The sequence below is a fragment of the Solenopsis invicta genome, chromosome 7, assembly GCF_016802725.1.
Source record: "Solenopsis invicta isolate M01_SB chromosome 7, UNIL_Sinv_3.0, whole genome shotgun sequence".
Lineage (NCBI taxonomy): Eukaryota > Metazoa > Arthropoda > Insecta > Hymenoptera > Formicidae > Solenopsis > Solenopsis invicta.
The window spans coordinates 18,631,797-18,655,359 of NC_052670.1; the positions used below are offsets into that span (position 1 = coordinate 18,631,797).

General features: G+C 44.2%; 1 protein-coding gene across 10 annotated transcripts in view; it reads right to left on the minus strand.

Moving 5' to 3' along the window:
• LOC105198614 (metalloendopeptidase OMA1, mitochondrial) overlaps window positions 1-23,563 on the minus strand; it is a 199,584-nt gene that overhangs the window by 38,047 nt on the left and 137,974 nt on the right. Inside the window, exons 9-10 of one of the 10 annotated variants that reach the window (XR_005575207.1) lie at window positions 12,890-12,954; window positions 11,631-12,184 (exon numbers count right to left, since the gene is read on the minus strand). The exons of 8 other annotated variants lie outside the window; for them this stretch is intronic. Coding sequence is in view for 1 of the 2 variants with exons in the window: in XM_039451794.1 (XP_039307728.1) it covers window positions 12,946-12,954 (9 nt within the window). In the remaining variant the exon portion in view is untranslated. Of the gene's footprint in view, window positions 1-11,630; window positions 12,955-23,563 lie in introns of those variants that run through there. One more of the 10 variants, XM_039451794.1, reaches the window with a different exon arrangement.

A 23,563-nucleotide genomic window follows, 5' to 3' on the forward strand; every position in this document is an offset into this window, starting at 1 on the left:
GAGATCCCCGGCTCGGAGAGCTGGCCAGCAGCGGAGCGTCTCGCGTCGGAGATGACGCGCGTTGCGGGGGGCCCGGGCATCCGGATCACCTGCCCTATGCGTAGGGTGGGGGTCCGCGTGTCCGGGTTCCTCGACACCGCGACGCAGGAGGAAGTGGCGGTTGCGCTGGCCGACGCAGCAGCGTGCAACGCCAAGGATATAAAGGTGGGCACTGTGATTCGCAGCCGCCGAGGCATGGGCTCTGTGATTACACAGTGCCCGGTTGCGGCAACTGCGAAGCTCGCCAAGATAGGGCGAGTGGCCTTGGGCTGGGCAGCGGCACGCGTGGAGGTGCTGAAGGCGCCTCCTCAGCGCTGCTACCGTTGCCTGGCCCGGGGCCACACGCAGCACCGGTGTCCCGGCTACACAGACCGGGCTGCTTTAATTGCGGCGGAGAGGGTCACACTCGGGCTCAGTGCTTGAATCAGCCGTACTGTCCCGAGTGTGCTAGTCGAAGCAGGGCGTCGGATCATTGGCTGGGTGGTCCGAGCTGCCCGAAGATCCCTCCCAAGCTAAGGATGGCTGGGGGGCCTCCTCCTCCTCGCCCGGGCCCAGGAAGGCGGAGGAGATGGAGGTAGAGCGGCCTTTGTCTCCGCCGGACGCCGGCGCTGCTCGCGGCGCTCAGGCCGTTACGGGGCGACGGACCGGCGGAGTCGGTTGCCGCCGCGGAGGAGGCGTACCCGGCTGAGGGGGTCCCTGTCCATGGGTCCCCCTCGGCCGGTGACGCCGGGCTACCGAGGTCCTCCTTGGACGTGGAGTCCGATGTGGAATCCCCGCCGCCCAAGACATACAGGAGGCAGGACGCGGCTGAAGCAATCAGCGTCTGCGACGCGATCAGCGTCTCCAGCTGCGCCTCAGGAGAGAACCTCCCAGAGGCTAGGGTGATTCTTTCACCACTTCCTCCCCCACGCAGAGGGAGTTGAGGGGGAACAGAGCCTCGACAAGGAAGGGAGGCCTAGAGGAAGGTGCGCCCAGTGCGCCCTCCCTGGGGCCGCCCGTCCTCGGCAAGGGGAAGCGGCGATAAGTGCCGCCCCTCGGGCGCCCGCCCCTAGCTGCCCCTAGCGCTCGGGGGATGCAACGGGACGGGGCCCAGGCTGATGGGGCCGGGCGCTAGGCGACGTAGCCTGGCGCCCGGTCCGGCCACGTAGAACGCCGTGGACGGGGAATAGGCGGGGCAGGCGGCGATGACCGCTTGTCCCTGGGCGTGGGGTTCGCACCGGCGGATAGCGTCGGGAGCGGCCCCATGTCCCTAAATGAGCGCGGGGGGGGTTCGGAACGCATCGCGACGCTCCCCCCCCGGGATCGGGCTAAGTCCACTCAGCTGACGTATGTCGGCTGGGCCAGTAAAGCCCGACTCCCAACTCGGCAAACTGGCGCGTCAGGGAGCTTCAAGCTTCATCCCCTGTGGAGGGACTGGATGTCGTCCTAACGGGTTCCCAGACCCTCCACACATTGGGGCAAGGTGGGCTCAGTGGGTTTTTAGTGGGTAGGCGGGCCGGGGCCTCTCTCCTGCCGCGCGAGCGTGCCGGAGGGATTACCCGAGTCCCGAGTCCCACACTCCCGTGGTCTAGCCAACCCGGGGTGCAATGAGCATTTTCCCCCCGTCAAAACAAAAAAAAAAGGAGGCTAGGCTGGTCCTCCTACCCAAGGAGGTTCGGCTCGCCAACAACCCGTCAGTTTACCGACCCATCTGCCTTATAGATGAGGTCGGTAAGCTGTATGAGAGGGTTCTGGCCGACCGGGTCATGACGCACCTCTCCTCAGTGGGCCTCGACCTGGAATACTGCCAGTACGGCTTCAGACCGGGAAAAACGACCGTCGGAGCTATCCGGCGGTTGAAATCTCTGGTCGATAAGACAGTCTCCCGGGGCAGAGTGGTGTTGGCTATCAGCCTGGATATTTCCAACGCTTTTAACACTCTGCTCTGGGGGAGTATCAGGAAGGGGCTCCGCAAGAGGGGCGTTCCCCCGTACCTCAAGGAAGCTATTAGTGCCTACCTCGGGGACCGCGCGCTCACCTGCGGCGATGGAGACGGGGGACGCATGAGCCGGACGATCACGCGGGGTGTTCCACAGGGGTCGGTCCTTGGACCACTCCTGTGGAATATAGACTACGATTGGGCCATCAATCGATGCACCCCGGCAAGGGTGTCGTTGGTATGCTACGCCGACGACACCCTCATTGTGATCTCCGGCGGTAACTGAGGAGAGGTGCGACGGACGGCGGCCGGGGGCATTGCGATGATGCTAAGGAGGATCCGCTCCCTGGATCTCAAAGTAGCCCTGCATAAGACGGAGGCATTGTGGCTCGGCGGACCCAAGGAGGTGGGTCCGCGGTGGCAAATGATCTATGTGAAAGGCACTCGGGTACAAGTGAAGTTCCAGATGAAGTATCTGGAATCTGGAACCTGATCCTGGACTCAAAGTGGACCTTTGGTCCACATTTTGAGTGGGTGGCCTCCAAGTTGGGCAAAGCGATAACAAGCTTTGGTCGCATTTTGCCCGACCTGGGGGACTCAAGAACGTCACCTCTACATGGGCGCGATGCGCTCTATTGCGCTATACGGTGCCCCTGTGTGGTACGAGTCTCTGGTGGCCAGCAGTCGCAACCTCGACGTTCTGTATCGAGAACAGCGCCGAATGGCCATCAGGGTTGCACGCTGGCGGGTCCCAATAGCACACAAACCATTCACAATGGCAGATGCCTAGAGATTTTCCGTAGGTTGGGTTAGATAAGTCAAGATGATTGGTTGGTGAGTTATCGGGATGTGCGCTATCGGAACCCTCCCGTTGCACGCTCGTACAACACCATGGCTCGGGATGCCGCTCTGGTGCTGGCCGGGTCAGCTTCATGGGTGTACGTGTCGGGCACGTTGCACGTACGAGTAAAAGGAGGAGTTGGCCCGGAAGGGCACGATGGAAAGGGGTTGATAAAGCACCTCAACCCCTTGTCAAATGCGGCGGACATGAGAGTGGCTTCAGCTCCTCTCTCCTCCTTCCCTTCCTGTCCCCCTCCCTCACGCCCCTTGGAGAGGGCGGGACGAACAGGGGGAGAGGAAAAGAAGAAGAAGGAAACAATTACGGAAGACGGCCTTCGGGAGGCCCTAAATAGGGTCCTCCCGGCCGTCCTCTCTGAGATGGGGCTTCTCCCTGCCCACAAAGCAGTGGAGAGGCCCAAGACAGCCCCGACTGGGGGCAAGACTGCCACCCAGACTCGGACTGCCCCTCAAAGTGGAGCGGGCAAAGCAGCCGCAATGGCCGCAAAACCCGCTCCAGGGAAGGAGACCACCTCCCCCTCCATTTTACAACTATGGACGGAGATGGTCTCTAAGAAGACCAAGAGGAGGGCCGCCAAAACCGCCGATGAGGCGGCAAAGGCGGTTTCCCCGGCAAACAGGCCGCTAAGGGTCCTCCCGGTTCCACCCCCAAAAATCCCCCTCAACAAGCTTCTTTATCTAAGAAGAAGAAGAGGGGGCGTGGGGGGCCAGGGGGGAACCGGGGGGCAAACCCAGGGCGGAGCCAACTCCCGAGGGTCGGCTAAGGTGGCCAAAATCAAACCGCCAACTACGGCGGCCGTTACGGTCACTTGCGCCGACCCGGGAGCATACGCGCAGGTCCTCAAGACCGCGAGGGAGAAAGTTAACCTTTCTACCCTCGGAATTGAGGATCTGCGCCCCCGTAGGGCCATAACGGGTGCCCTAATACTGGAGGTCAGGGACGTGGACAACGGCACTAAGGCCGACGCCCTGGCCGAGGGTATCAGGGCAGCCCTCAATGACAGACACGATGTCAAGGTAACTCGACCATGCAAACGGTCAAGCTACGCTTGACTGGCCTGGACGACTCGGTCACCTCCAGCGAGGTGGCCAAGGTCCTGGGAGCCAGTGGAGGATGCTCTCCCCACGATCTTAAAGTGGGGGAGATCTGTATGGCTCCCAACGGGCTGGGCACTTGCTGGGTGCGCTGCCCTGCGAAAGTCGGCAAGACAGTCTTGGCCGCCCCCCGAATAAGGGTGGGCTGATCAAGCTGTCGGGCGACACTGCTCCCTTCGCGGGGACTGCAGTGCCATAAGTGCCTGGCCACTGGACACCTCCAGGCCAAATGCAATATGTCAGCAATATGTCGTCGCCGGGGGGGCTCGCTGGCGCGGCCAACTGCTCCCCCCTACTAGGGGTTTGAGCCAAGCCGAGAAGGAACAGTGGGGAGGGGGGACCATCGCAGCGCCGGCTAGACCGGACAGAGGGCCCTACCCTTTCCACTGTTGAGGAGGTACGCCTCGGGCGGAATCAGCGGCGGGGTAGTTACCCAGCTGACCCGTCTTGGGGCTTGGGATGCGGGAATGCGTACCTAGGGCCCTCTTCCACGGGAGCCCGACGCACACCCGGCATCCCGGTTCGGGCAGCTGGGGCTTGACTTCGATCGAGCTCTGATCGCTAACTCCGGAGAGGGGTTCCTGCTCTCGGGCGGGAACCCGTTTGGGCTAGGACGGATCGCGGTGCATGCTAATTCGATCCCGTGATCCGTCCCGAGCCCAGACGGCGGAAAAAGTTGGATTTTAGTGAGTATGCCAGCCACTTCTAGGTCGGAGAGTCTCACATACCCCGCATTCCTGTCCCCACAAAACCGGGGACCCATAAAGGCGTTTTCCAACTATAAAAAAAAGAGGTTAGGTTACAATAACTAGCACGAGCTCGCCGGGTCCCACAAAGTAAAGGGGAGGAGACTCAACTCGATAGCGAGTCAGCAGAAAAAAATGGACCTTTCTTGTGCGCCAAATTAAGAAGAAATCCGCTGAAAGGAACAACCTACTAAAGTGGACGCCATTTACAATATTAACCTAACCGTTATTTCACTTAACCTGTTCGTCTGTTCACGTTGTAAGAACAACTATGTTTCAATGTATATTAGTATTTTGTATTCTCATTCGAATATATACGATCGTTGAAAATAAAAAGATGTCATGTCGGATTCGTAGATTTATTGCGAGAGCAAAGAAAAAGGATGCTTCAGAAAAGAGAAGCAGCCTGTTGGAAGCTCGAACAGTCAGTAAAACAATATTTTTTATTTCTTACACTACAATATTTCTTACTCTAAATATTATAATTATAAAAATACTAATAATAATAAAACTGTCTAACATTATCAATGTATGCAATGTCGTATTTCACTAAAAATGGAATAAAAAATGTAAATAATTTGATTATGTAGGAAAAAATGTATAATAATTGATTCATGAGTAACATTGCTGCAAGAGGCACTAAAGAGTACTAGAAATAGCCAAATCTGTCAATGGCATTTCCAAGAAGATAAAATAATAAGAGAAGATTTCTTTCAAATGGCAGATGGTTCGACTATAACGGTACCGTAATCCACTACTGAATGAAGATGCTATTCCATATTTTTCCGGAAAAAAGAAGTAAGATTTACTTTTTTTGGAAAAAAAGAAGTAAGGTTTATCATATAAACCCTATATACAAAGAGAAACAAAGAAAACTACAGAATACCAAGAATAACGTTGCAGCTTCCATACAAAGTACTGCTTGAGAGTTTTGTTTCTGTGATTAATAAATTAGTGTCGCATAATTATATAATTACATGCACAACGAACAAGGTTGTTGTTATTAAACGGAAATAGCAAGAACTACAAACTGCAAACATGCTCTATTGAAAAAATCATAAAATCACGTAACGAGTCACATACTGATTTAAAACATTCATTACGTGATTTGTCATTAATTACATGACTCGTTATGTAATTTTGTCACATGATTTGTATTAGCAGAATGGACTAGAATAATCACTGATTTGAGTAAGCTTACTCTTCCATCGAAGAATTGAATTCCCGTTATTAAAGAAGAGTGGGTAATGTGGGTTTGTTGGTCGAAAGACTTCACTCACACTGTACAGTATGTTGTATTAAACAAAATATGATATTTCGTGTAAACATCTAACAAGTTACATTGTAAAATTGCAATATGAAATATTGTGTGTCACTTCCTGTCATATTTCAAATTTATATGATCGTTGCAGGTTTTTATTGGAAACAAAAAAATCGATTTTTCTGGCGGGATAATACAAAAGGTAAATGATATAAGGAATTTTCTGAAAAAAGTTTCAAATATATATCCATGTAAAAATTTGCCAATAAAACTCGGTATGTATTTGTTCATATTTATGTAATTAGCACTATGCGTATGACAAATTTGTTTAAATTTTAATTGCTTTTATAAGCATTGATTAAAACCTGTAATAAATAAAAATCCTGTTGTAATAACATTGTTTATTTTACTTTTTTTTAGTGCTGATTGCTGCCTTGTATATGTTTTGAAAGACATCGCAGTACGTGGTGTGCAGTGTGGTAGATGCATTTCGTGCGCCAAATACTATAAGTAATCTATAAGAAGAAAATCAGTGAGGCCGACACCAATACGATTATTGCAACGAAGTAAAAACTTGCATAAGCGATGCAAGAATATTTCTAAGAAAAATACTAGACTTAGAAAGAAGGTGGACATTATAAAATATCTAATATTAAATATTCTGCACATTATCAGAGAACATTGTACTTATCATTTCTATTGTGTTATAAAGTGCTATTTATTTTTAATGCAAGTGTTACGACTAAAAAAAGAAATAGAGAATAAAAGGACTAAATGGGCTCGAGCAAATACACAGGCAGTAGAAGAAGCAATATCGAAACTACCTATTAATGAACAACTCTCGGTACAAGCATGCTTTGCAGCATCTAAAGTAAAAAATGTTAAAAGCATGAGATACATCACCCAATGGGTGTATGAATGTTTATTGTTACGGATTAAAAGCAAAAAGGCATATAATCACCTTAGAAATTACAACATATTCATCCTACCTTGTATAAATACGTTAAATCGCTATGTTCAAACGATTAAAGATTGTTACGGTTTTCATGAAAATATTTTTAAACTTTTAAAAGAAAAAGTGCTAAAATAGAGCAATCTGATGTGCATGGTATATTAAATCTATTTAATTGCTAACATTCTTCACATTATATAATAAAACATTTCTTTTACTAATTGAATTTAATGTGTTATATATTTGTTACAGGTGTTTTATTATTGAACAAAATGAAAGTTTCTAAGACTCTCGCTTTCAATCGTAATAATCTTAAAGTTGAGGGCTTTACAAATTTAGGAAAATATACTCCAAAACATCAAATTGGAAAAAAGGGAGACCACGCGCTAGTCTTTATCCTTTGGGATGGTCCTTTGGGATGGTGCTTCATCACCAAAAACTGAATTAAGACTTTCGAAACACTGTAACGGAGTCAGCGACTTCTTAAAGTCATAAAAAATCATTGCGCGGAAATGCTCTCGTAATAAATTCATGTTTTCCCGAACGCGTCAACTTGAAATATGTCTCACGATTAAACCAATAAATATGTTTTGATGCGTCCAAAGGCACAAGCGTATTAAACATGTAAATATAAGTTAACTTATCAACAACTGATGTGACGCAATGTTTAATACCATCTTGCGGAAACTTTCAGAGCTACCTACTAGCACTAAACCATGCATTAATAAATTAAGAATACACACATATATGTATACAAGTTTTCAATATTATCATGATTTTTGCTGTTTACAGACACCTGATGGTACAGTGTCGCTCAAGCATTGGTACGCCCTACTTAAAATCAAAAATCCAAAAACATTAAATTTAAAAGTCAATTATAAATTAACAGAACAACACATAAAACCAAAGTACTACCAAAAAATGAATGTTGCGCTGGCTTTCCAAGTAACTAAAATCATTTGAAACTAATAGCAAATTAGATTAAACAAACTAGTACACATTGGTACACATTAAAACTGCTGTGCATAAATTGACATAAAGATATATATTTAACATAAATATATAAACATTAAATTGTAAAATTCTTAATTGATATCTTATCATGCTATTTAGAAAAATATATTTTATTATTCTAAACATTTATATTTTATTTTTAAATAAGGTTAGATCAGTGTACATCGGCTTTAATGTATATCAGGGAGCATTAGTCCAACTAAATTCGCTATAAGTGTACTGTAAATGTATAACAAAATGTAATAATATATCTTTTCAGTTTTTCAAAGTCTCAGATGGTTTAAAATTACTCAAGAGTAATCATTCTGATCTTATACATTGTACAGGGTCTATAAAATTTTGTGGCAGAATAAAATTTTTAATTACAGCAATAAATAGTCGAACGCCCATAAATGCCTTAAAATCAGGCAACCAAATGTGGAAGGTATGCATCGAAAAATATTACAGAAGTTGTATAAATAAAATTAATTTTTATTCTTTCTCCATTGTTGTAGAATATAAAAAACTTCTTGCAATATCTGTATGCATGGGAAAAGCAAGCAAATGAAAAAAATTACAAATTTATAACGGATTCAATGTGTTATGGATTAAAGGTTTCTTTAAAAGCAGCACTTGAAATTTGTACTTTTCTCATAGAAAAATGTAATTTTACATATTTGACGACTGCACAACTTAATCAAGAGAATTTGGAGGTGTTACTTTATCTATACAATTCTGTTACTTTTATCTTATGGAATTTCTACAAAGTATTCTGTAATTTGCAAGAAGTTCTATTTTGTTATTTCAGCGTTTTTTCGACATGATGCGGAATTACTGTGGATCTAATGAGCATCCAGGTTTTCAACTGTTCATACAAATGTATAAACTAATTTCGATTTATTCCTTAGTAAAAACCGAAAGGGTATAATATATCGGGCGGAGAATTGATATTCTATTGAATACACAGGACATAAAAGATCCCGAGGAAAGACAGCAGCAGTAGCTCGATCAAATTGATACTATTTTGGATAAAGGCAAAAATGTAGATGTTCTTGTGGATGCTGCATTGCTGCTTGATAATCATGATTATTTTCTATGCACAACTTCAGATTATATATTGAGTTACATTACTGAATATGTTGCGAGAAAAGGACCAAAGTTCACAAAATTTGTGGAAAATAAGAAAGTTATCGTATACGATGATTACCTAAAAACTTTAGTGTTAAAACCGAATGACGTAATACTAGATAGTCAATTGATACTATTAAAAACGAAAGGCAGCCTGAAACATCCATCAACTACATTAGTCGCTTTACTGTCATTTTTGGAACAAGGGATAATCGAAGCGACAAAAAAAGGAGATTTGAATGCTACCACATTATTCAGCATTACTAATGTAATAGATCGATTATCCCAATTACCTTTAGTCGGTTGTAAAAACATCAATACGAGGTTACGCTCAAAATTATAAGATACTTTTTAACTACTAGGATGTTTTTCCTATGCAAAAAGTTTAATAACATCAATAAAATAGAAAAAAACAAAAGAAAAAAGAAAATTGTCGAAACTAAGCCAGGCAAGTAATGGTCGCTGTAACAACGTGGGATCTCCAATGTGCTCCGTGCAAAATACAGCGCACACTGAAATTGTGATGAAATCTATAAGAAAAAAACGTTCAAAAATGTACAACATGAAACAAATAAAAAGTAAAATTAACATGAATTGTAAACTTGTATATTTATTTCTTCTTTTTTGTTTGCCATGATCAAAATTTAAATCTTGATATTTACAAATGATTGGAAATATGTACAATTCATGGAATATAAATCAAAGTATATCCATAGTTTTCAAAATGTCGCTAACTTGATTAATACTTGTCATTTTAATAAATTTGGAAAAAAACACAATTTTGTCATTGATGTAAATATTAATGTGTAAATTAAGAAACACAATCATTCTTTTTCCGACACTGTAATCATTTTTAGCTTTTAGAAAACCGAAAAATGTTTCATTTCCACTTGTAAATCCCCAATTCAAAGAAGGCAAATCAACTAAATGTAAATTTTGTTGTAAATTTTGTTGTACTTGAATATTGATTCCTGCATGCTCTATTTCTCTTCTATTTTTTTCTATACTCACAACTAAAAAATGATTATCTGTCATTCATTATTTCATAAAATTAACTTTTTTTATTTACATTTGCCTCTGCATTTACTCACTTTTTTCTCTTTCTGTCAGTGTGAAAGATATTTTCTGTCTCCTGCTGTTGAAATACGTTACAATACTATAAACGCAAAAAAAAGAAAGATTTCAGTATTTTTCTGAACTGCTTCAGCTTAATTCGTTAGAAAGTATCCGAATAGAAAATATACCCTCACAATTAGAAATGCAATAGCGCAAATCGGAGTTATAAACGTGTACAACTCGTACAATTATTAGTACAGCTGATTTTTTCAACATGGCTGCTACTTTAGTAGATTATTTCTTTCAGCGGATCCCCTCTAAATTTGGCGCACAAAACGGGTCCACTTTTCTTTAGTCTCTTCCTCTCTTACTTTGTTCCCCCGTGCTCCGGGTCCAGTAACACTTATCGATCTTGTAACAAACCGCCTTTTCGCACCCCCCTCGGACCGTCCAGGCTGTCCGGCCGAACAACCGCCGGACAGCGAGAAACCGGCGCACAGCGCCAATAAGAATTGTAAAACCGACGTAACGCGCGTATACGCATCGAGAGACCTCCGCGCGTCGAGAGACCTCCGCGCGCACGTGCTCGACCGGAGTGGCGGCCGCTGGACCGATCTCGAGCGGCAAGGATTCCCCCTCCGATACTGTACTGTTTCGTACCCCCGCACCGTCTTTGCCCCCGAGACTCGACTATATAAGCGCCGCCGCTCCTATAGTCGAGGCTTCTTCTCCGTCCGCCTTCCGTCCGAGAACGAAGTATATCCTGAACGCTCAGTGGAGTTAAATGAACTTAGCTTCAGTCAAGCGACCTTGACACGAGCTATCCGCTTCCTAGACCGCCGGTTCACGGGCTCAAGTCTATCTTGGGCTCCACCAGAAAATCCTGGTAATCGGCACTTTCCCGATCCGCCGTCCTGTCGCGGTATCGACTCACGACTCGGGGTGTGGAGTTCCGCGCCTCCACCAAGAGATCTTGGCGTGAGTCGATTACCACCGCCGCCGAACATCGCGGTACTAACCGCAGCGCGTCGCGATCGGGTATAAGTACAGCTGTACCGCCCGCGCGACGTCTCCGGCCGTGGCCACGGCCTTCGGCAAGGCCACGGCACCAGCGCGTCAATAAAGATTCCGAATTCCGAGAATCTCGGCTCGAAATCCCGCGCCTGTAAATAAACACCGCTGGTAGATACCGCGTTTAAATCCGGCCGTTCCGACTATCGCGTTATATGTACCGTTTATCCGTCCGCGCGTTCTGATTCTCCGTTTGTCCGTCCGCGCGTAATTCTAAGCTTCTGTTACGTCCGTCCGAGCGTCATCGTTATTCGTCTGTCCGCGCGCCGCATCCAGAACGTCACGATCTTGTATAATACCGAACATACGCAAAATAAAGTCTCGCTTATTTACCAACCATCCAAGTCTAGTTCTCTTGGCGACCTCATCCGCGTCCTCGCCCGCCAAACTCACGCCGCCCCGTGCGCGGAAAAGCAAGATCGTTACAATCTGATACAAATTACCTTAGATCGTTAAGTAATACTGCTGTGAAATGCGCACGGGAAGCGGATAGGCAGGAAATAGACTGTGACATTTATGTAAAAAACAAATCTTTTAATTACTTAGAAAGTACACATAAAAGTGTGTGTATTCGTGTTGTGTATATCTTGGCCGTACCTGACGGCACTGGTGTATGGGTAAGTTTATCAGCGCTTAATAGCGTTTAAGGCAGCTCTGGTCGGGTTAGAAAAATCGCTTTTTGCTGGTCGCCTTGTGTCTCTCTGCTCTCGGACGTCTCAGAGTTAGTAGGCAGAAAGTCGGCGTCGGAGGATTAATGTCTGACTCCTCGGACTCGTCTCTAAGCGCACTTGCTTTGCTGCTGGCCTGGATGATGACAGTCACCTGCCTGACCGTAGGTAATGTTGTCTGGGTTGAGGCGGTAGTCCTTCAAGGAATGCGTGGATCCACAGACCACAGAGATTCCAACGTTGTTGGGAGCGTGAGTGGGATGAGCTTCCAAGGCAGCAAGGCCGTGTCGAGTACCAGCTTGGCCTCGCTGGATCGGTGAAGTGACAGTCGCAATTGAGCAGGAAGGCCCCACAATAACTTCAGGCGTTTCCGCGGCAAAATACTGCCTGGGCCGCCGACTCCGCAGAGGAGCCAGTTAATAACGAGTACAGAGTACTCGGAGAAAAAGGTTACAACACTGCCTTTATGCCATGCAGAGGCCCGTACGGAGCTCACTCTTCGAGAGCGTGAAGGCTGGTGGGCTTGGTTCCGATCGCCCATATATCCCCTTGTCGGGTGCATTTTAACAACAAGAAAGCGACCGCGCTCGATCGCGTCGCCGCCCCGCAGCGGTAGCGTGCACTGGCGCTTGGAAAGCGCGCGCCCGCAAGCGTCCACAGTGTCGGCGCTTGAAATGGTGGCGTCTAGTAAAACGGCCGCCACACTGCTATTAGGATCCGGCACTTTTCATTGTACGTATCAATAAGTAAGTTCAGACAAAGTGGATGGGCCTGCTCGCCAAGCGATTTAAAGGTGCAGTTGCATGCAAGTGTCGAGCATCAAGCAACAGATTGGCTACCGTTTGACGCTCGACGTTCGATGCTAGGCATATAAAAGTATCTTTAAATTGCTCGGTAAGCAGGCCCAGTCGCTTTATCTAAACTCACTCATTGATACGTACAGTGAAAAAGTGCCGGATTCTAGTAGCAGTATTACTTAATAATCTAAGGTAATTTGTATCAGATCAATAAATCAAGTGTTACTGGGACCCGGCAAGGGTCCCGCGTAGGTGGCCGCGTTCTTCCCGCTCGCGCGGCAAAGCGTTGCTCGCGAGCGGAAAAACTATGCTGTTGCCAAGTAGCCAAATTCCATTTTTGGCAAACAATAACAGCAAGCCTTCTCAAGAGATCTACGGAAATTAGTAACCGTCGCATATTTACTGAATTCCTGCCGGGATCTTTCGAGGGGGATCGTTGCTTATGTAAGGCACAACTATCGCGCGCGCTCCGCAGTCGTTTTGCGAGGTAACTTTGAGCTGACTTCTAATCGACGCGTACACAAGCTTTATATTCAAATCGGCATTCATTTCTCAGACAAAGAATTCGGTTAACGTTCCTGACTTTGTATATTCATACTGTTAGACTATCAAGGAGTGTAGCGAATAAAATAACTATGATCGTCAGTTATACGACGCTTTATTTTGGGCCTTCGGTCTTGTCTCCTCCCGCCGCTCCTTCTTATTACCGCCACTCGCTCTCTTTACAACTCCTCTTGCACACAGTAACCTAACCTAAGCTAACCTAACCTAACCTGTGCAATTATTGTAGTCGAATAGTTTCCGCGTCGAGTAAATGTGTGCTGTGTAACGTGTTTCTCTCTTAAAGTAATTTCAAGCCAATAAATAAACGGTCGCCGAATAATTAAACGGTAGTGATTAATAGTCATAAAAATAATTTCGTTTGTAAATGCCTCGAGTGCGTGAATAAATCTGAAAATGTGTGATACGTGATACATTTATAATAGAAAATAAATTATAACTATTATTCAGTATAAGTCATCACGTAACATGTGATCTTGTAGCTTATCGATAATTGTGAAATTAGTCATCCGTCAAGCTACAGCAATGTGAAAGGATCAATTCACTACAAGGTAATATTAAATGTGCGTGCGTGCGTGCGTGCGTGCGTGCGTGCGTGCGTGCGTGCGTGCGTGTGTATGTTCATGCGTAGTTTATGTAAATGTGTATCAAAACACCGTTTGTCATTAAAGAGCTATCAACTGATGGCCACTAGTATCCGACGTAAGCGCCCGCCTCAAGCGGTGAGCACGCCACCCTGCTTACCTTCTGTATGTAGCCTGTTATTCGCCAATTATTTTTGCTTGTAGTTTAAAAAAAAGGCATCGCACACAATTTTGGCAAAGGAAAAATCGTCTCAGAATTAACTCAACTATACCACACCTTAAATACGAACGGTTGTTTTGAATCACCCTGTATAAGCGCCGCCGCTTTTACAGAAAACGCTTCTTTCCGTCCAAATCTCCGTCCGCAAATAAGTGTCCCGATCATCTTCAACCTCTGGAATATAGGAAGGGGGGGGGGAATGGTACTGGCACGTACATATACAAGATCTCAAGCCGACCCCCACTGCGGACACCGACAGCGACGAGTCCGACTCCAACGACGATGACGCGGCATGTTGCGCGCTCGTGACAAGACTTCCAAAACGCGCACAGCACGGTCGCACGCCGCGAGCACGTGAAGCCGAGCGCGCTCATTATCTATCGAGCTATGGCGCGAGAAGATAGTCCCGTCGACGAGTCGATGAACGACCGAGTCGAGCTATACAATCCCGAGCAACCGGGATTCAACAGAAAGGCACGGCAAATAGGCAGGACCCCAAGTCGCCGCCGCATTGCTGTGGCTGCCACTAGCCACAACTACATAATACCGCCAACTCCGGCCGAGTAGGCCACAATACCCTGACTCAGAAAACCGCCGCCGCCTATCATCGCGCCAGACAAGTCTCCATGACCAACGCTCAATCCCGACCACGTCACGGGACCGGCACTGCCCGTGCCCGTGGAAGTCGTGACCGGCATCATCGTAGATGTATCCTACTTCGCGATACACGTCAGCCATATGCATATACGACGTGGGTAAAGAACCGCCATTGGAGCTTGCGGTTTGATCAAGCCGAACGACTCCGTTCGAGCAAAGAGATAAAGCCGTCCCCAGAAAGAGGCAAGCAAATATGAATGAGCTATTCTAGGCCTCTAGATTCAGGCCTACTCAAAGGGGAGGAAGGTGTAACAAACCGCCTTTCCGCTGCCCCTTGGACTGTCCACCGCTCCGTGGTGTCCGTCCAACCACCCGTCGGACAGCAAGAAGCGCGAAGCGCCAATAATAAAAAAAATTCTAATACGCGTAGCGCGCAAAACATGCACTCAAGGCACTCTCCACGCGCCGTACAAACGACCGAAGTGGCGGTTGTTGCCGATTTCGAGTGGCGGGAATCCCTTCTCCGCCGATGTGCCGCCCGCTCTCCAAACATCCCCTCCTTTTGAAATACGGGTATATAAGCGTCGCCGCTTCTACGGAAAACGCTTTTTTCGTCCAAATCTCCATCCGCAAAGAAGTGTTCCAAGCTAACTTTGAAATTAAGTGATCTTAGTTTCTGCCAAGAGATCTTGGCAACTAGCATTGTGAATCCTAAACCGCCAATTTACGGGCTCAAGTAAACCTTGGATTCAACCGAGAGATCTCGGTAATCGGGAAATTCAACATTCTTTCTTTTCTCCGTCGGCACCGACTCACGACCTGGGGTGTGGAGTTCCGCGGCTCTACCAAGAGATCTTGGCGTGAGTCGTTGCCACCGCCGCAATAACACCGCGGTATTAATTGCCACGCGTCGCAATCACCGTAGCGAACCAGTACAGCTGTACCGCGCGCGTCTATCTTGTCGCCGGGCCCGCGCGCCCGTTACCTTAACCTTCGGCAAGGCCGCGCAAACACGTAAATAAGGATTCCAAGTTCAGAGAAATTCGTCTCGGAATCACCAGTTCTTGTGAATAGACACAATTCGCTTTCCGTTCCGTACCCGCGTATTATTTTCCATCTGTCCAAGCGTTCGCGTTTACTTTCTGTCATCCGTCCGTTTGCGCGTTAATTGCGAATCATCTGTTCCGTCCGTCCGCGCGTACTTATAGAATATCCGTTCGTCCGTCTAAGCGCCATATCCATCTTGTCCGTCCGCGCGCCGCTTTTGTAAATATCTCCACGTACCTTTCTGTTAATTTCAACAAACAGTTTTACTTTGTAACATCGAAAAAACTGTCTAGTTCTCTTGGCGACCTACCCGCATCCTCCAATATACTACTGCCCGTACGCAGAAATCAGGTCGTTACAAACTTTATTGAAAAAATTATTATAATAAAATAATAAAAATAGACTTCCGTTTCCGGAGCAAGAGATAGTGTACGGGTGTGAGTTAGAGATTTTGTGTTTAAAAGTGTGGAGTATTTGTGCGGAATAGAAAAAGAGTGAGGTGTGTAGGAAAAGAGTAAGTAAAACGAAGAGGTGAAGTAAATAAAGGGAGTGAGATTGGGTGGAATGAATGAGAGAGAGAGAGAGAAAGAGAGAGAGAGAGAGAGAGAGAGAGAGAGAGAGAGAGTGCGTGGAAGAGAGAGTGGAGTGGAAGTGAGGTTAGGAGTAGCGGAGAGAAAAAGGAGGGCAGGGGGAGGACGGGGAAGAAAGAAAGAGTGCGCGAGTGAGAGCGCGGAGCATAAAAGCGGAATAGGTGAGAGAGTCGGCAAACGGTGTGGCGAGAACGGCAAAGCGCGCGTGCGCAGCCAGAGAGTAAGCAGTAGAGAGAGAAAGGCGACAGGAAAGGAGAGAACGGATAGCGGTAAGAAGTTTGTTCTTTTTAGAAGCATAATTATATTTTTGGGAAGGAAAGATGGAGAGTGAGAAAGAGGAGTTAATGGTGGGAAAAGCGATAGGATTAAAGTGTAGAGGGAGGATGCGTAGTGGAAATACGTTAGAAATGTGGAAGAGGACAAAAGAGCTAGAGGTAGAAAGAGAGAGACAGAAAAGGAGGCGGAAGTATTTCAAAGGTGTAAAAAAATTGCGAAATCGCTAATGAAAGCAACGGAGGTAAAAGAGATGAAGATAATGGGAGCTATGAAGAGGTAGCTGGAGGAGATGATGGGAAGGTGAGAGAGAATGGAGGAAAGATTGGAGGGAAGGATAGAAGAAAAAATAAAACAGATAATAGGGAGTAAGAAGGGATAAAAAGAAGAGAAGAAGAGTGGAGGAGAGAGAAAGAGAGGTTGGATAAAAAAGTAAAAAAATTGGAAAAGAAATGAGAGAAAGGATTGAGGTCAGAGGGAAAAAAAGGGGTTAAAAAAGTTATAGCAAAGAGTAGGAAAATTGGAGATAAGAGAGGGAGGAAGAGGTGTGGGGGAGAAGCAAGAGGGCTTGAAGAGAGAGTAAGAAAGATGGAGGAGATGTGAGAGGGGAGGGATAAGAAGAAAAGGAAGAGGGTGGTAATAAAGAGATACAAAACAGAGGGAAAAAATGTAAAAAATAAAATAGAGGAAATACTAAGGCAGGTGAGAGCAGAGGTAAAGGTGGAAGAAGTGAAGGAGGTGAAAACAGGGCAAGAAGAACAGGGGGGAGTTGCGGTAGTGAGTTTTAAGACGAAAGGGGAGAAAAAGGAAGTGATAAAAAGGAAGGGGAAAGAAGGAAAAAAAAGTTAAAAATGGAGGAAAGAAGAGAAAAGGAGAAAAAGGAGGGGAGAATGGGAAGAATAAGTGGGAGAGAGTAAAGGAGATACAGCGGGAAGAGAGGGAGAGTAAGGTGGTAAAAATAGCTTTTTGGAACGTGCCAGGACTAGGGAATAAAGACGGGGATTTTTGGAAGGGAATACAGGATTGGAATGTGGTGGTGATGGAGAACACATGGGTGGAGAAAAAGGGGTGGGAAGGAAGAGAGGATAACAAGGGGGTTTAGAAGGGAGGTGCAGTTAACAAGTAAAAAAAAATAAGAAAAGAAGAACGATAGAAAAAATGGCAATAGGAGTGACAAGCGGGATAGAAGTGATAGTGGAAGCAAAAGAGAGAATTACGGAGGGATTATTGAAAAAAATAATTAAGATTAAAAAGGAAAAATGAAAAATTGTTAGAGTGTATGCGAACGGGGATGTAAAAAAAAAATAAGAAGAAATCAAGAAATGGGTGGAGGACAAGGCAACGGGAATAAGGACGATAATGGGGGGGAGGATTTTAAAGAGAATTTTTCCTCTTTAAGGAGGAAGGAGGCAGATAGAAGGGAAAAATGAGAAAAGAGGAGGAGAGAGGACGAAGATCAAAAGATAAGAAAGTGAACAAAAAAGGCAGATTTTGATAGAGGCATCGGAGAAAGCCGGGTGGTGAAGTACGGTGGGTATTTAATGGAAAAGAAAAGGGGAATGAAAAGGGAGAATGGACATACGCAGGGGAAGAGGAGACTCAGTGCTGGATTATGTGATGGAGGATGAAGAGGTTTGGGTAAGGGTAAAAAGAATAAAAGTGGAGGATAGGATTGATTCAGATCACTTCCCGGTGATAGTATGAATCAAAGGATGAGAGGGGGGAGCAGGGAGAAAGTGGGAAAAAAAGGGGAAAACGTGGGGAGGGAAGGGGAGAAAGTGGGAGTGGTCGCAAAAGAAAAAGAGTTTGTTTAGAGAGAAGTTGGAGATAAGATGGGAGGGGAGGGGGGAGAAATCGGAGATGGGATGGGAGGATGTAAGGGAGGATAGTAAGAGAATTTTGGGGGAGGGTCAAAGGAGAAAGGCAGGAAAGGGAAGGGGATAGTGGGATGAAGAGTGCAGAGAGGGTAAGAGAAGGATGAAAAGAGAATTAAGAAAGTGAAGAAAGATGGGCGGAAGGGGAGAAAGGTACAAAAAAGTAAAAAAGGAGTACAGTAAAAGATGTGAAGAAAAGAAAAGGGAAGAGAGACAAAGGTGGGTGGAGAAGACAAAGGAACCAAAGACGGAAAGACAAGTGTGGGAAGTGCTGAGCAGGGAAAAGAAGAAAAGAAAAAGGATTAACGGGAAAATAAAAGAAAAAGAATGGGTGGAATATTTCATGGGGGTTTTGGAAGAAGTGGTAAAAAGAATAAGAGGAGATAGAGGAAGAGATGAGAAGGAAAGGATGGAGGAAAAGCACTGAAGAGGTTAAAGGAAAGAAAAGCTTCGGAAAAGGATGGAATACCAGGGGAGGTGTGAAAATACGGGAGGGAGAGGTGGAGGGGTGGATGTAGGAAATCTGCGATAGGATTTGGAAAGGAAAAGATTGGATAGATAGATGGTGTGATGAGATAGTGGTACCGATAAGGAAGCGAGGAAAGGAAGAAAGATTGGAGGAATATAGGGAGATAACGCTAATGCCGATGTTATACAAAGTATACGCGATGATTTTGGGGGCAGAACTGGAAGGTAAAGTAGAGGAGGGAGGCATGATCCCTCAGAACCAGACGGGATTTAGAAAAGGGATGGGAACGATCGACAATATATACGTGCTAAATTATCTAGTTAACAAACAGATACATAAAGAAAGAGGGAAATTGATAGCGTTTTTTGTGAATTTGAGGGCGGCTTTTGATTCGGTAGACAGGGAGATGCTGGGGAAGGTGATGAAGAAAAGGAGGGTAAAAGAGAATTGGAAAAGAGATGTGAGAATATACTGAATGAAACGAGGAATAGAGTAAAAGTGGGGGAAGGGTTAAGTGAGGTATTTTGGACAAGGAGAGGGGTGAGAAAAGGGTGTCCACTAAGCCCGGGATTGTTTAATTTATTAATGGCAGATTTGGAAGAGTATATAAAAAAAGGCGGGTGAGAAGGGGTAAAACTCAAAAGAGAAAATACACGCTGGCGTACGCGAATAACATCGTGCTACTGATGGAGAAGGAGGATGAGATGAGAGCAATGATGAGTAGGTTAGAAAAATATATGAGGGAAAAACGACTGGAGATGAATGCAAGGAAATCAAATATTATGAAGTTCGGGAAAAAAGGGGGAAGAAGAAAAAAGGTAAGGTGGAGATGGGAAGGCAAAGAGGTAGAAGAAGTGAGAAGATACAAGTATTTAGGATACGTATTTCAAAAAAATGAGAAGCAAAAAGAGCAGGTAAACGGTAGAGTAAAGAGGGGAATGGTGGTAAAGAGGCAAGTATGGGGGATAGGAAAGAGGAAGTTTGAAAGAGAGTGGAGAAAAAGAGTATGGCTGTTTGACGCGTTAGTTTGGACAGTAATAAGGTTTGGGGTAAAAATTTGGGGGTGGAGGGAGAGAGACTAGAAAAAATGCAAGAAAGGTATTTGAGATGAATGATGGTGGGATGGAGGGTACCAGGGTATATGATTAGGGAAAAATTGCAGAGGTTTAAGCTGAGGAAGGGCAGAAAGGAGAGCGTAGGGTACGAAGAGAAGTTGGCAGAAGGTAGGGGAAACGAGCTAGCAAGGAGGTGTTGGGAGGAGATAATAGAGAGAGCAAGCAGGGGGAGCTTATCAACATGGAAAAAAAAGAAACAGAATTTTTTTGAGGAGAGAGGGAAAGAGTTAAAAAAAGTGAAAAAGAAGAGAGAGGAAGAAAATTCGAACTTAGCAAATTAGAGGAATGGGATAGCAACATGCAAAGGGAAAAGAGGGAAGATCAAAGAATCGCGATATAATAAATAGTACAAGATGGTGAAGGGAGAGAGGATAAAGGGATACATGAAGAAAAAGTAGGCGGAAAGTAGGTGGAGGAGAATCGCGAGATATCGGTTAGGGGAAGGGGTCAAGGAAGGAATGTACTGGACGAGAGAGGAAGAGAGGATGTGTAAAATGTGTGGAAGAGAAAAAGAGACCTGGAAGCATGTATGGGAGGAGTGTGGGAGATGAAGGGCGAAGAGAGAATGGGAGGAAATGATGGGGGAGGTGCTGGAAGAGAACGGAGAGGAAAAAAGTGGCTGAAAAAATTGAAAGTATTTAAAGAAGAGGGAGTGATGAAGGAAGAGGGGAAAAGAGATCGGGAGGTGGGGAAAAGAGAGGGTAAACAGAGGGGAGAGAGAAAGTGTGTATACGTGAGAAGAGAAAGTGAAAAGCCTCGAGAAAATGATATATAAATGGAAAAAAGAAAATCTAAGAAAGAAAAGAACTAAAGGGCTTGCAACGGAAGCAGAGGTCCCAGGTGTGTGCGTGTGTAAAGCGTGCGTTATTGTTCATAGTTAGGATTAAGGCAGAAATAAGGATAGGATAAGTGTTCTGTTTTTGTATATAATTTGTAAAAGATTATAACCCCAAGGGGAATAATACATATCTATCTATTTAATAAAAAAAAAACAGAAAAACTAAAAATTGTTATAAAATAAAAAATAATATAATATATCAAATTGATATACGACCAAAAATTATAACAAATTATAAATATTATATTGGTTTTCATTAGAAGTTTATGAAATAAACACAAATAAGAATCATCGAGACACTCAATGTTCTTTTACAAATTTAATCTTTTATGCTGTTCTTTAATATGTAGCTTCTCAAAAATTAATATCGATATGCCAAGTTTATGCTTTTACACTACCCGCTGTAAAAAATTTAGTGAGTATATGGGCTTGAGCGGGAGGCGGTCTCCTTTTGTAGAGAAATGTACGCGAAACGGACGAATTTTCGTTCACGCTGAGTACGAGGTGTGATCAAAAAGTAAGGTGACTTTTTGAATTTCGCCCGCTCTGTACACTCTAATTTCAAAATTTTTTTTTTGTGTTGGTACACTTGTCACGATCATATGTTCACAGTTTTGACTATATAGCATGTGTTGTTTTTATATGAGAGGCATAAAGGTTAGACTCGTGTTTGCGTGCTCGGCGATTTTTTGCTGTTGAAAATAATCAGCAGAGAGTTTGTATTAATTTTTGTGTAAAAAATGGTATTAAGTGTTCAAAAACTCTTGAAATGTTGACAGTGGCGTACGGTGAGTCAACTTTGTGCAAAAAAAATGTTTATAAATGGTATAAGTTATTCCAAGAGGGCCGAGAAAATGTTAACGATGAACCTCGCTCTGGACGCCCCAGGACGTCAAAAACCGACGAAAATGTTCAGGAAGTGAAAGAAATTATGTTGAAAAATCGTCGAATCATGATTAGAGAAATAGCTGATGATCTTAACATATCGTTTGGCATGCCAATCAATTTTAACGGATGTTTTGGTTTTGACACGTGTGTCAGCGAAATTCGTTCCAAAACTGCTTAATTTTGATCAGAAGCAGCGTCGCATGAACATCGCCCAAGACATGTTGAACGACGTCAATGATGATCCTGATCTGCTTAAAAGGGTTATAACTGGTGACGAAACATTTTCCTCTTCCCAAAATTGAAAAGGCCTATGAAAGGACGAAGATTTGCGACGATTGAGGAGATTAAGGCTGCATCGCTGGAGGAACTCAAGGCAATACCCAAAAATGCATTTCAGAAATGTTTTGACGACTGGAAAAAGCGCTGGCACAAATGCATTGTATCAGAGGGGATTTATTTTGAAGGGGATAACATAATTTTGGATGAATAAATGAATTTTTTTATAAAAATGAAAAGTCACCTTACTTTTTGATCACACCTCGTACATTCTTGCAGTAAATCAAGTATGGAGTCCTAAGAGTTAAGAACTTTGCTGCAGGAGCCTAATAATAATTTTATTTAAAATGATTTTGCAAAAGAACCCGTTGATAGACGGTAATACTCACGTGAAACATCCAGTTAAAATGTTAATATTTTTATACATAAAACATTAAAATAAATCAATTAATGTAAAGAAAACATATAACTTAAAAACAATTATATAGAATGTCAAAAAACAATTGTTTTTTACTTGTGGATTGATAGAGCAAGTCAAACTGAGAAGAAGTCTTTTACCGTTTTTCATTATTTGCAATAATTAACAATTTAAAAATTAGTAAAGTTCGGCAAATAAGCGCGTATTTTCCTTGTCCACCGCACACGGGGTCCGCCCGTTAGTCGCCAGGCTAGGAGCAGTCGCGAGTGAGGCGACGCGATAAGAAAAGAAAAGCAGCAATGGCTACCGGCCAGCGCGCTGGCGCTCAGCTGTCACACACGTAAAGCCGCGCACGCACGTGGTAGCGAGGAGGAAATCAGAAAGCAGGCAGAAGGTGGTGAGGCACGCTTTGTCGTGCATCTTCCTCGCTTGACACTTGAACGAGAGAAAAAGCATGATACGACGTAATGTGATGGAGATGGGGTGTTCTCTGCTCTGCGTTATGCGAGCCTTATACGGAATATCACGGTATTTGATCGCACACTGTTTTAATTTTTAATTGCATAAAGAAATTTACTCGGATTTGAAGATTTGTTTAAAAAATAATGTTAATAGAATTACAATTCTCAGTAATAAATTAAAATTAAATCATCACGGGAATATAGCTTCAATTTATAGAACTATTACTGTATATCAAGACATAATTTTAATTAACTAATAAAACTCGTAAATCTTTTTAAACAATTACTTTTTAAAATAATTTGTATTAGAAAATAACTTTAATTCAATAAATTAATAGAAATGTTAACATTATCGAGCAAGTTTACTTTGTGGTTGGCATAAAACACAATACTCTAAGAGTGAACCCTGACCCTTATAAAAAAGTATTATTGCCAAAAAAATTTCAGATAAAAAATCACACACAGAATCTGCTATTTTCTGTAATTTTTTTAGATTGGCAATAATACAGCAATAATTGTTCACTCTCAAAATATATTGTTTTACACCAATTACAAAGTAAACTGGCTTGCCCAACAATGTTAACATTTCTATTAATTTATCGAATTAAAGTTATTTTCTAATACAGATTATTTTAAAAAATAGTTGTTTAAAAAAATTTACAAATTTTATTAATTAATTAAAATTATGTCTTGACATACAGTAATAGTCCCATAAATTGAAACTATATTGCCGTGATGACGTAATTTTAATTTATTACTGATAGAATCGT